Source organism: Pollachius pollachius, assembly GCF_949987615.1.
Source record: "Pollachius pollachius genome assembly, chromosome: 12".
NCBI lineage: Eukaryota > Metazoa > Chordata > Actinopteri > Gadiformes > Gadidae > Pollachius > Pollachius pollachius.
In genome coordinates, this window is record NC_136945.1 from 13,544,707 (window position 1) to 13,557,518 (window position 12,812).

Below are 12,812 nucleotides of genomic sequence, written 5' to 3' on the forward strand. Positions count from 1 at the left end.
TCATCTCAGCTTGGCAACTATTGGGCTGTCATTGCCCACCCACCTCCTACGCACAGATGCGCACGCACACACACACACACACACACACACACACACACACACACACACACACACACACACACACACACACACACACTCATCAATCTTTTTAACTCATTATTGCTTATTATATTTCAAAGCACCAAATTATGTTGAGCACTGAACTCTGCTTTATGAAACAGTACATAAAATAAATATTATATAATCCAAAAAGTATATCTTTGTATTCATAAATGTTGTTTATTATACAACACAATTAGGTATTTTCTGTATATTTAACTACATACCGTCTTTATTGATGTTCTTTGACTCACACACATGCAGAGCCGAGGCATCAAAATAGTCAATATTAGATGTTGTCTGCATGGTTGGATCCTATTTGCTGTGGTTGTAGCGCGGGGGTCACCAGATGCACCAGTTTGGCGTTGCTTCACGCTTGATTTAGACTCGAAACCCCAGTGGTCCCGCAGCCTGCGAGGTCTGAGTGTGTGTGTGTGTGTGTGTGTATATGTGTGTGTGTGTGTTTGTGTCTGTGTGTCTGTGTGTTTGTGTGTGTCTGTATGTGTGTGTGTCTGTGTGTGTGCGTGTCAGAGAAAAGATAGTGCCAGTGTGACATTGTGTGTGTGTGTGCTTGTAAGAGAAAAAGAGAGTGGCACTGTCACATTGTGTGTGTGCGTATGTGTCAGAGAAAAAGATAGCGCCACTGTGACATTGTGTGTGTGTGTGTGTGTGTGTGTGTGTGTGTGTGTGTGTGTGTGTGTGTGTGTGTGTGTGTGTGCCTTTGTTGCGCTAAGAGGACAGGACCTTTGGTCTCAAACACCTCCTCGCTCGGGAAGAAACGCTTCCTTGGAAATCAATTATGTAAATACTGGTTTATGCAAATGCAACATTTGAATAAATCTGTGTGTTTGGGGAGCAGAGGTTTTTGGCGTGGCTCTATACTTGGAACCATGGGCTGGGAAGGGCGAGCGCAGGAACGCGAGCGAGCGAGAACGAGAGAGCAAGAGAAAATATATGTAGGTTTGGGATTAGGCCTGGGAATGTCATTGGCAGGCGGTTTGCACAGTCAAACCTCTGATTTGGCTTTGTAACGAGAGTGGGAGCGAGGGCAGGAGAGTGATAGCGGAGCATAGGAAGACAGATGAGAGAGACAGGGAAACGAATAGAGAGCTAATGTGCTGACAGCTTCCTCACATCAGATCTCCAAGGGTACGGGCTAAGTTCAGCACATTCATCAGTGTGGCGCGCCTTGGGTACGCCGCAGCACCGTACTCTCAGCCGTCATACCCGGTACATACACAACCGAGAACCACTGCATACTCACACACAGTCGCATACACACAAACACCAGAAAACAACTGCATACTCACACACAGTCACACACACGCACACTAGAGAACCACTGCATACTCACACACATACCCAGCTTCACCAGACGTTGTTTAAACCTCTTTGGCTTGTGGTTGTCTAAAAGTAAATAGTTACCATTCTTCAATAGATACTACAGTGAAGATACAACAGAGCATCCCCGAATGTCACCAGAGGCAGAATCTTCTGGAGCCTGAGGACATCCACAGATCAGGAGGAACACAACTAATTGGGAGCTCGGTTCAACTATTTTGTTGTTTTACGTTGAAATATGTTGGATTGATAGCCCGGTGGGCTGTCAAGCAAACCTGAACACAACAAACATATTTAAATATTTTACTCTCACAGCAAGCGTACAGGAAGGCTTGTTATACACGACAAATACATAGGAGCCTTTTAAGCCAGCCTTGTCATGGCCGTTTCAAAGTGAACCAGATTGAAGTGTTACCCTTAACACTTTAGTAAGACTTTCTTCAGTGGGTCCTGCCAGTCGGGCTACTAATCAACACTGACCACAGTCAGGCTAAGGCTTGTGGAGCGGCACTGACTAAAACGGGTCAGCGCTAGTGGGCCTGGGAGGGAGCAACAGTCAAACAGGTTCCCTCTCTCCACAGTAAGAGAAACATACATCGCAGATCATTTACACAAACCCATACGGTGCTGATGACATTTCCCTCACACCCACACCGAGTGCACACAGACTCATGAACCCACACACAAGTTAAGTCACACACAAACCCAGACACACAGACTCGCACGCACACACACCCATCGAAACACACACTAACACCGACACACACAGAGAAACCCTCAGAGGCCACGTATTGGTTAGCGTAGCTGTTTGCTCATTAAAAGTGTGTTCTCCTCTCATAGCTGGGGGAAGCTAAATGAATTAGCACTTCATCACCAGGCTGCTAACCCACTGCAGACTGGCGGCGAGACAGACTGAGAGTGTGATGGCATTTAAAGGTGTGGTAGTGGTGGGGAAAAGCTGGGAGTGGATGCTGGAAGGAGAAAGGAGGCAGACAGAGTAATCCCAGTCTGAGTAGAAACGGCAAAACTAATTCGGTCCAATCGCAGTTCACCAGCATCAGGCGAAAGTATACCATGAATTTAAAAGAAATCACTCTGCAATGTTGCGAGTAAATAGAGCGCATAGAGTTGTCCGTCAGAGGATATGAAAAGGCTTTTCTGATGAGTGTAAATTATGTTGAGTGCTGCAACCAGAAAAATATTCTCTGGCTAAATTGTTTAGCCCTCCATCAAGAAAAATTTCAAAGAGGATTTTCATCTTGGCTACCTAAATACTCCCACTTGGTTACTCTGAACACCTTGATAGGGCTCCGCTGATGAGCCCAAACAAACACAAACAAATCGGGAAATCTCAATAATACGGCTATGGGATTTATAACGTTTCAAACGATGAAGCAGAGTTCCCAATGAGAACATCGAGCAATAGCACTGCACGGCGTTTTCAACACATCAAAGGCCATTGCCATATGTTCGTGTGAACGTAGCACAATCTAATTTGCGGGTGAAATGTGTCTAATTTGCATATCAATGGTGGAGTTCCCTGTAAATGCATATATTTTAATAAATAGGGTCTACAATAAAAGAACATTCACACCTGCACATTTAACCTTTACTCAGTCGTTATGTTTAACAATTGACTTTATTTCACATGTTTAATTCTGTATTTTTGATTCCATTTATGGGAGAAATCCATGGCTGCCGCATCGGGGGGACAATAACTGTCAGCCAGACGCTCCTCCATCTTGATGCGTTACCATTGGGAGCGTTGTTCCTCTCCGATGCATGTGGCCTTTATTCCCCCCCTCCAACACACCGCACGCACAATCACACAAACACACCATCCCTCACACACCACTCATACACGCCCAACACACACATAATCTATTTCTCATATTGTTCTTCAAACGATAACATCCTTCTTGAACCGGTCTATGCTCTGCTCATCAGCAATTACTGCTCCTCAGAAAGCTGTGGGAGGGATGGGTAGGTGTGGGTGAGCTGGTGTTCACACACGCACGCACGTGCTGCTCAGAGAGACGGCCGGGGCTGTCATGCTTTAACATGCAGAAAAGCTTTCATGATTCTGATTACCGCTGATGAGCGGATAAATATGGTTAAGATTGTGTGAATGTGTGTTTGACACCTATTTTAAGTTCCTAGGGGAGTGGGATTGCAAAGCGTTTGTTGAGTGTGTGTGTGTGTGTTACTGTGTGCATATATAAGCAGTGTGTGCGTGTTTTAATATGCAGGGTTTGTGTGTGTGTGTGTGTGTGTGTGTGTGTGTGTGTGTGTGTGTGTGTGTGTGTGTGTGTGTGTGTGTGTGTGTGTGTGTGTGTGTGTGTGTGTGTGTGTGTGTGTGTGCTGTGTCTCTGCAGCTGTGCAGGTATGCCACATCTGAAGACTTAAAAAGCTGTCTCTATAGCGAGAGCTGACATTCGCCCACTCCATTTCAAGATGATCCACCCTATCTCCTATCCCATCTCCCTTGTCGCTCTCTCTCTCTCTCTCTCTCTCTCTCTCACTCCCTCACCCGTCTCTGTCTCACTCCCTCTCTCTTGTCTACACCTCCTCCAGCTTCCTGCTCTCTGTGCATGCCTTGCTGTTCCCCGTCCACATTAGATGCATCGCTTCCTCCTCTCCTCTAGCTTCGTCTTTGGCTAACAAGGAGCGTTAGCTATCTAGCTCAGCTGGCAGGTTGTCATGATTCAGACTTTGTAATCCATTAGCATGCTGCGCTCAGGGGAGTGTGTTTCCCTGCCTCTCAGCTCCTACAGACTCCTCCTGTCCAAATCCCCTCGCTAGCTAGCTAGCGTAGTGTTGCCATATGCTGGCTGCCCCGGTAGCTTCCTGCTTTAATGACAGCATCAGTCCCATCCTCCGTCGCAGGTGTTCCCTGAGAGAATAACAATGACTGAGGACAAATGAAGTGCTGGGAGACTCACACATACAGTACATACACCATACATGGACAATATGTACGATTTTGTTATTGCACATGACTTGGCCACAAGGCACTCAATTACCGATAAAAGTAAGGTATACTTTATGTCGATATTTCTGAAAGGAGATTAACAGAATTCTAAAAGTGAACTCTATTAGTGCATGTGTCGATGCTTTATGGTTGAGACACAAAGTCACTAAAAATCAGGAAAAGCTGCACCATAGTGCAGATTCTTAGACTGAGGCCACCTTGGTAAGCAGATGACAAGCTCACAATTGTATTCCAATTGTTTCACTAGCTAATTTCAAATGTGCTTTAATCAACTTGAATATTGCCTTTGGGATCAAAACGGTAATGACTTATCTCATCCAAGTCAAGAAAATGATCACAATGAGCCAATAACGTGTTAGCGTGCGTGCGCGCTCTTAGGTCTGACTTCAACACTTTCATCACCCTTCTTTGGACCCAGTTAAGAGCAGTGCTCTGGCACTACAAATACATGGCCACATATACATTTAACCCCCCAATATAAACACGAGAGAGAGAGAGAGAGAGAGAGAGAGAGAGAGAGAGAGAGAGAGAAAGAGAGTGAGTGAGTGAGTGAGTGAGTGAGTGAGTGAGTGAGTGAGTGAGTGAGTGAGTGAGTAAGAGAGAGAGAGAGAAGCTGCAGAAGATTGTGCTCAGCAGCACATGTTGCTGTGCAGAGTAGCTATCAATTCTGCTTCATGGTCCTCAATTCTCAAAACACACTTCAACACTGCCATCTGGTGGCCACAAAAACAGAAACTACTAATTATTCGATCTGGAGAATGGGACAAGCATGGTGAATGATGATGGGTATGTCAGTGTAGGATGTAATATAGCACCGACACAACACAGATGCTGCAGTTTAAATGGGGGTTACCTCTTCCACTATTTCCAAAAAGTGAGTGGTTCTGTTTGAAGTTTAAACCCAATCCGGCAATTTCACCGGTCAACCTTGTGACTGTGCAGAGAAAGAGCAGAGCGGCACAAGCACCAGGTGAACCACTGGTATGCCTTAAATGGTTGGGTTCAATGCTACTGGTACAAATAACGACCTAAAAGAGGCATCTTTACTACTGTCTGTTCCCAGCGTCAAGTTCATAACAGTTCACTATCCCTTTTTCCCCACATTGGAGGAGATCTGAACAAAAGCTCATGTTTGGATTTACTACGGCAGAAGCAGACGATAACCTACAGCTCGAGACGGTAGCACATTGAGCATCAAAAGCCTATTACTCTCTCCTGCCAAGTCTGTGACTGAAACTCAATTACTCAGAACAGATGCTGGTTCCTCCTGTGCGTGAGTGTGATTGCTGTTCGGCATTATGAGAAGCCGTGCACTCTATACGTGTTTATTTGCAGCGCAGATGACACCTTGGAGGTGCAGAGAATGGAGAAGGTGAATAAAGTGAACGCACAAGGTGCTAATGAAAGAGGGACTATAAAAAGAAACACACTACAGAGGCAAGGCTGTAGTGTGCTAATGTAAGGCGTCTTCCTTGACTTAACTTGAGGTGTATACAGCATCTTCAGGCCACATTATTAACAGGCAGGTCGTTTTTACACATGCTGGAGGGAACGTTACAATTAATATTGGTGTGGTTGGATAATTCATTGTGGGTTATGAGGTATTCCTGTTGAAATCCTAAACACTAGCAAGCGGGATATTGGTCTAGACGATTTGGATATTTTTGTGTTGTGTATATTTTTGCATTCCTAAATCTTGATTCTGGAGAAAATACATTGCAACGAAAACTAATTTCTTCAGGAATTAATAAAGTCACCCGAATCTAAATTCCTAATCCTGCCGGCACCTTATCCCAACCAATCCCACCCACCGAGGGTGAAGTCTACACCACTACAGCTGGAGAAGTGTTTGCTCCGCACCTCGTGAAACTTCGACCTTCAATCACATACCCACAACCTTACCCTAAGTCCAACAACATACACACAACCTGACCTTCATCCCACCACATAAACACAGCCTCATCCAAACACTGGCACAAAACCAACGCTTACACTGAATGATGTGTCCTTTTGCGGGTGTTAGAAAGTAGATGAGAAATAATTATAGCATGATCTACCATAATTAATTTTTTTCTCACCTTGAATGCTGCATAAAATGGAGGGTTTTACTCTATAAGGACGTGGATATGGTACAGAAGATGCAGAGCTTTCAACCCTTAAAGCTGGAAGAAAGGCTCTCGTTGGGCTCAAACCAAGAACACAGCAAAGCTAACAGGCAAACCCCAGCTGCAAGAGATTTTGAAAATAGTGCTGGAATCAAATTTCCTGCTACTTCAATTTACAAAAATGTGAACCATCACAACAGGCAAATTTCCCCAAAAGGCTCTCAACTGTAAAGGAAACAGGGGTAGAAGCAAAGCGAGGAACAATTAAAGATCAACAAAATGTGCAAAAACCCTAATGAGAAAGCAATGGCAACGGCATGCCAGAGCACGTGCACGCAAGCACCCACACACACACACAAAAGAGGCTAAATTGACTGGTGCTGTCAGTGAAAGGGAGAAAACGAGGCTTGGGAGGAACGTGTGTGCTCGCCAGGTCTCACGGCGGCTATGCAACATCATTAAACGCTGGGAGTTGCGTCAGTGAAAGCCAAGCCAACGGCTTCATTCAATATTCATTACAGCGAGCTAGCACGCTAAGAAGACGCTGCAGCGAGCGGTCGCACTAAGAAGACGCTGCGGGGCAGATCAATGGGGAGGATGAAAACATGAGGTAGGGGAGACGGCTGAGACAAGACTGACAGTGAGCAGGGGTTCACCTGGTGGAGGGAGGGAGGGAGGGGGAGAGAGAGAGAGAGAGAGAGAGAGAGAGAGAGAGAGAGAGAGATGAAAGTGACAGGGATCGTGATCGACTGCAAATTGAGTGTCCACTGTGGAGCTTTGTGCATCAACGTTAGCGTCAGTGGCGATGATGTCGCCGTGGCGGTTGACACGCTCCCTACACACACACACACACACACACACACACACACACACACACACACACACACACACACACACACACACACACACACATACACACACACAAACACACACACAGGTGTATGATGCAGCTGAATGATGTCACCCACCGGAAATGTATTATTTCCCACAGCAAACGTTCCCCATGCACACAGATCAACTCTAAGAAACCCTGTCAACCCACCCTTCCAAATCCCCTTCAGGGGTCAATGTATGATTGAGGACTTGGTGATTCTAAGATATTAGTAGCCCAGATATCGCTTCTCTCTTATGCCATTAATCGTTTACTTAAAACCTTTGGGAGCATTTTAACAAAATACACTACATTCAGCCTTTCCAATGCAGTAGGTGGACATGAACAAAATAATTACCTCATGGCCTTCCATTAGTTATAAATCATTATAGAATGCTTGTGAACAAATCCTCCCCCTTTTGTCTACTTAGGAGATTAAGATTAAACATTACAGTAAGGAACATACAGCATACAGGGGTTTAGTAAATTAGTAATATTTCATAGATAATTTGTGATAATTCAACGATAATATAAATAAAATGTCATGCCTGCTATTCCAAGGTAGAAGAACACATAAATCTCCCCCAAGGGGTGAATTAAGTAGAACTAGTCGTCTTATCTTACTCTATAATATGAATAATTAATTAGATTGGTGCTCGGGAATTCAGGATGTGTGTTAACAAGGTGAACATGTGAAGCTATGTTGAGGCAATTTGGTTTAAAAATCCATATCACATGTCTGCAGATAGTCATTATTCGATGCTACAATATTCAATACAACAATTTCAACATTTGAATCACCGCCCTCAAGAATTGCATTATGTAAATTTAGCATTTTATAAGAACATTTCCATAAAACCATCCAATAATGAGAACCTTTGGTAAGAATAAAGCAATCACATAATTTTCCAACAAGCTTAGTTGACCTTTGCGCTGAATTTGTATATAATGTGAATATCTATAATCACACCAACCGAAATCTTAGCATCTGCAAATTTATTTGAGTCTTATCTAAAAATAACCAGTGAATGAGTTCCCTATTAATCAGGAGCATTTCCATAGATGGTGGTTTATTTAGTGTGACTTTTGTTTGATTACAGTCAGCTGCTACACTGTGATGATTATGTGTGTGTGAATGTGAAGGAACACAGCAGGCTTATTCAAAACCAGCATGGGGTCTGTTCAAAAGCAGGTTATGGCAGTGCAATAAGTTGAAATATGGGTTGTTGCCACAGTTTTCTGAGTGCTCTCACTGTGTGTCAACTATATCAGGGAGTTCAGAGAGAATCGCTGGTCTGCAGCTTATAGTCGTTTTTAAAGTTAAAATGAAGGCAAGGGTTTTAAGATGGGGTTAAGGATACTTTAGCAGTTGTAGAATAAAGAAACTCTGTTGTGTGGACTAGAATAGTAATACTTTTTTAGGAATTTGTATTTCAAATCAATAGAGTCAAGCGCTGTACTCCCCATGATGGAAAAGGAGAGTTGGCAAAATACACAACGACACACAGCAAATGTAATCTGGAATCTACACGCTTGTGCCTTGGGCATGTGTGTTGGTTGGGACACAGCGTGAAAACCCTGCTGTAAAATGATTTATTTTACACTGCAGGTTGTAGCATGGATATATGTGTACTGATAAGGACAACCATGGCAGGGACTGGTCCTCTGATAGGATGGTCTGCAAAATGTTAGATAAGGGTTTAAGCTAACGCTAGCTTCTCAGAGCAGAGCAGAGACATTGGTTGAAGATTCTTAACCGGACCAGTAGAGGCTGCTGTTTACATGTATATATATATATTTTATGTACTATACAACATGATTCTTTAGGGGACCCCTTGGTGGATTGCGAAACAGATGGAGCCTATATTTATATATATAACATGTTTAAAACAATTATATTGCATTTTATCCCAGGGCTATAGGCCTAATAATATATTTATAAATTGTTATTAACCGATAAATTTAGCCAGCTTTGATGCTCAGTTGTAAGACATGATATATCATCAAAATCAGTGTATCAGGCTTAAAATTATATTATATTGTCAAATACATTCATAAGTCAAATGTGAGACAATTACTTTATTTAAATGTTTTTAACTTAGATTCAGAGATGGAGGTGCTCCCTTTGTAGTAAACATTGACCTGACAGTGGAATTTGGGTGAAACCCGGTGGTAAGGTGAAATTTACCGAAATAATAGGTTAACATTTAAAGGACCACCTGCAGTACCTCCCCAGACTGCACGTCCTCAAAATGTTTTTTGATGTCCTGCAAATTTTTGTCAAAATTTGTATTTTCTTTGGTAATAATACATGTTTCACGTATTTTCTCCTTGCAACTGAATGCGGTAACCAATTATTTATGTCCCCTTACCACCGGGTTTCATTCCAAATTCCACTTTTACATTAATATCAACCGGAGGGCCGTGACCGGCAGAAGAACGCTGCAGTACAACGTAATTGAGAAAATAGGGGCAGTGGTGTGCAATAGAGATGCGTGCAATACATTATGTATTAACAGACGCTTCCAAATCGGACAGGCAGCCATTTTTGAACTAGGCTATCGCAATGAATTTGATATGCTTATCCTTTATACATATGATACACTAGCATGGCTATTGCCACAGCAAGCTCAATCGTAGATTGCACGTAGGTCTGGGGAAGCTGCTGTAATTCTCCTCAGCACAAGAGGCGTGATCAATGGGCCTACTTCAAATAACTCTGTACGCAATTGGCTGCATTCCGTCGCTTCCCTGTCGTCATTGTGTTAAACCAGCCAATAGCGTGCCAGGGGGAAAAGCCATCTTGGTGATTGGCTCCCACAAAACGTATTGAAACTAGAAAGAAATGTATTGCTTTTCTCCAGACCCATCTGCAGGGCGAACTCAAATCGCCGGCAGAATGGGCGGGGCTACCCAGTCTAATGTTACACATTAATGATAATACACCTATTAATTGACATATGATTGGCATTATCATAGATTCACATAAATGTATTTGCCTTTGTCTGACATAGTGAGTTATGAATAGTAGAAAAGAAAAACGCCACAACAAATCCTCCCTTTTGAACGGGCTCTCTATGAACAGCTAAACTCTTTTGATATGGTTTCTATGTTCCTATTTTAAGTACTAAATGCATCCCAGAATGTTTCCCAAACACTTACAACGGTGTTGTAGATTGCATGTTGCCAACAGAAGGATAAATGTTTCATGGAGCCAGCACTGGGCTCGCAGTGATAAGATAACAGGCCAAAGCTAATCCAGAAATAACTCTTAACGCAATGAGAGCAGGGCCCGACAGCTACTCCGCTAACCATACACTTAGTCACGGCAAGCTCATATAGGATTAAAACTAACTACAACTATTACTAAAAAGAAATATAACGTTTGTAATGCAGAAGGAAAGCATTTGTCAGGTACAAATGAATGAATGAAGCCTATTAACCCAGGGCTCCACTGAAAATACTGCATCAGGTCCCGTCAGCTTTCACATGAGTGTCTCAAAACATTTCTTCATACATTGAAAACGATCAATGTAGAAAAAGTTATACCATAATTTATGAATGAAAGACGTGGTAAGCTGATGGTTTTGCCATCGAGGGCATCGACGGCTCAGCCATTTTTTGTTTGATCAGTCATCAGAAGCACCGATTATGGTGCTGCATTGGCCCTGATGGCCCCGGTGGAACTGAGGCGTTAGCATGCCGACCAAGGGTCGTTCAGTGGGAAGCCAAGCAAAGTTTCGGACTGTGGAACACCGTCTGACAGCAGAGAGTTGAATGCCGCCTTCAAAACAGCTCGGAGGTTCGGAAGCTCTTACGTGTCTTTACTTAAACCTTCCCTTCTTCCGAAATAAGATGTTTCATGAAACGCCCCTCAAAATTGCGTAGGCTATGATATTGAACCGGAAAAACAGATAGTTCGTGAGACTAGACTAACAAGAACAACTACAATTATGGACGCCCGCAGGTACCTCTTTGCGCTTCTTTGCTTAAATCAGATGAATCAGTTATTAGGACTGCTTGCGATGGTTGAACATGAGCGAGAATTTATCAGGTGATGTTTATAATTGTAATCTATAATGTATCGTAATACAAATGTTAGAATGGGTGTTAAGTTTGCCTCTTAGTGCTTGCTGCAAGTTCATTTTAGTCCATCAATGAAATGGGCAGCCATTGTTGTGACGTGAACTCTGAGAACTCGGGTAGCACTACTTCCGCACATAACTCTGAGCGAAAACTCCGACCCAACAGTGTTCAAAGCACTTTCCTCCGAGCTTAAGGTCCGAACCTCCCGGAAACTCTGACCGTTTTGAAGGCGGCAGAAGCATCAGTGTTTGAGGTTGGAAAAGATTTTGCCATACAAATAGATATAATCTACCTCACATACCACAGAGTTAAACTTGGACGATTTGAAACATTTTGACTTGGACTGGATCAGAATCACCCATGTTCCCTTCCCATGACTCCTGCATGAAACGCAGCTCCATTATGCTTAGATGTTATCAGGGACGAAGAAGAGAGCAGTCTAACAGAGTATCTCCCTAGCGGAGACGAGCGTTACCATACCTTGTTCCAGTGTGACTGTTTGAAAGACTCACCAGTATCTTGGCCTTTTCCTGCTCTTCGTGGGTTCTTCCCTGCTCCATGATCATGGCGGAGGTTACGCCGTTACCTCCCACAGCAGCAAGAGCAACCGCCAAATCCCTCTCCTTCTCTCTCTGAGCCAGTCTGGCCAGATGCTCCTGGACCAGGGCCTTTTCCTGCTCAAACCTCCAGGGAAACACAGTTGACTGATTATATAAACTGAAAAAATATATAAAATACAAAAACAAAAACGATAACCCCCCCCCCCCCCCCCCCCCCCGACATTAATATATTCTAAACTCACTGCATACATACAGTAAGAGATAGTGTACAGTCTCTATTAAAGAGTATACATTCTTTCTAAAAGGCTATTTAGCCCAACCTTGCATAGCTGTCATTTGCTCTCGGGCTGCTCTGAATATTTCAAAGAAGTCTGAGGGATTTAAGAAAGCCATTTGTCAGTTACACTGATTTATGGTGTGAGTGACCTTAGAATAGCATGAATGGCCATGTGTAAGTAAATACCCTGCAGTGGACATAATAAACCACCGGTGTTAACAGGCCATATACATTCCAGTGTATACATGCATGTTGCTTATTCATTCCACCACTTGACTCCATATTACCACCTAGTGACTGTTACATTATGAACAGGTTAGCAAAACTAGGTCCATTGAACTTGGCTAGGCCAACGTACTATTAAACAGGTTGAAAAAAAACATCTTTATATCATTATATTGTTTATTTCAAATAGTGTTTCTATGAATGTTGTTGAAAATTATAAGGAGGAAAAAATGTGTATGATTATTTATATATCAAC

The 12,812-nt window shown here is 43.1% G+C and overlaps 1 protein-coding gene across 1 annotated transcript in view; it reads right to left on the reverse strand.

The window, feature by feature from the left end:
• The window catches only part of chchd6b (coiled-coil-helix-coiled-coil-helix domain containing 6b), a 52,682-nt gene that overhangs the window by 38,185 nt on the left and 1,685 nt on the right, over positions 1-12,812 (reverse strand). The window contains exon 4 of the mRNA XM_079748735.1: positions 12,007-12,178. Coding sequence (XP_079604861.1) covers positions 12,007-12,178 — 172 coding nt within the window. The remainder of the gene's footprint in view (positions 1-12,006; positions 12,179-12,812) is intronic.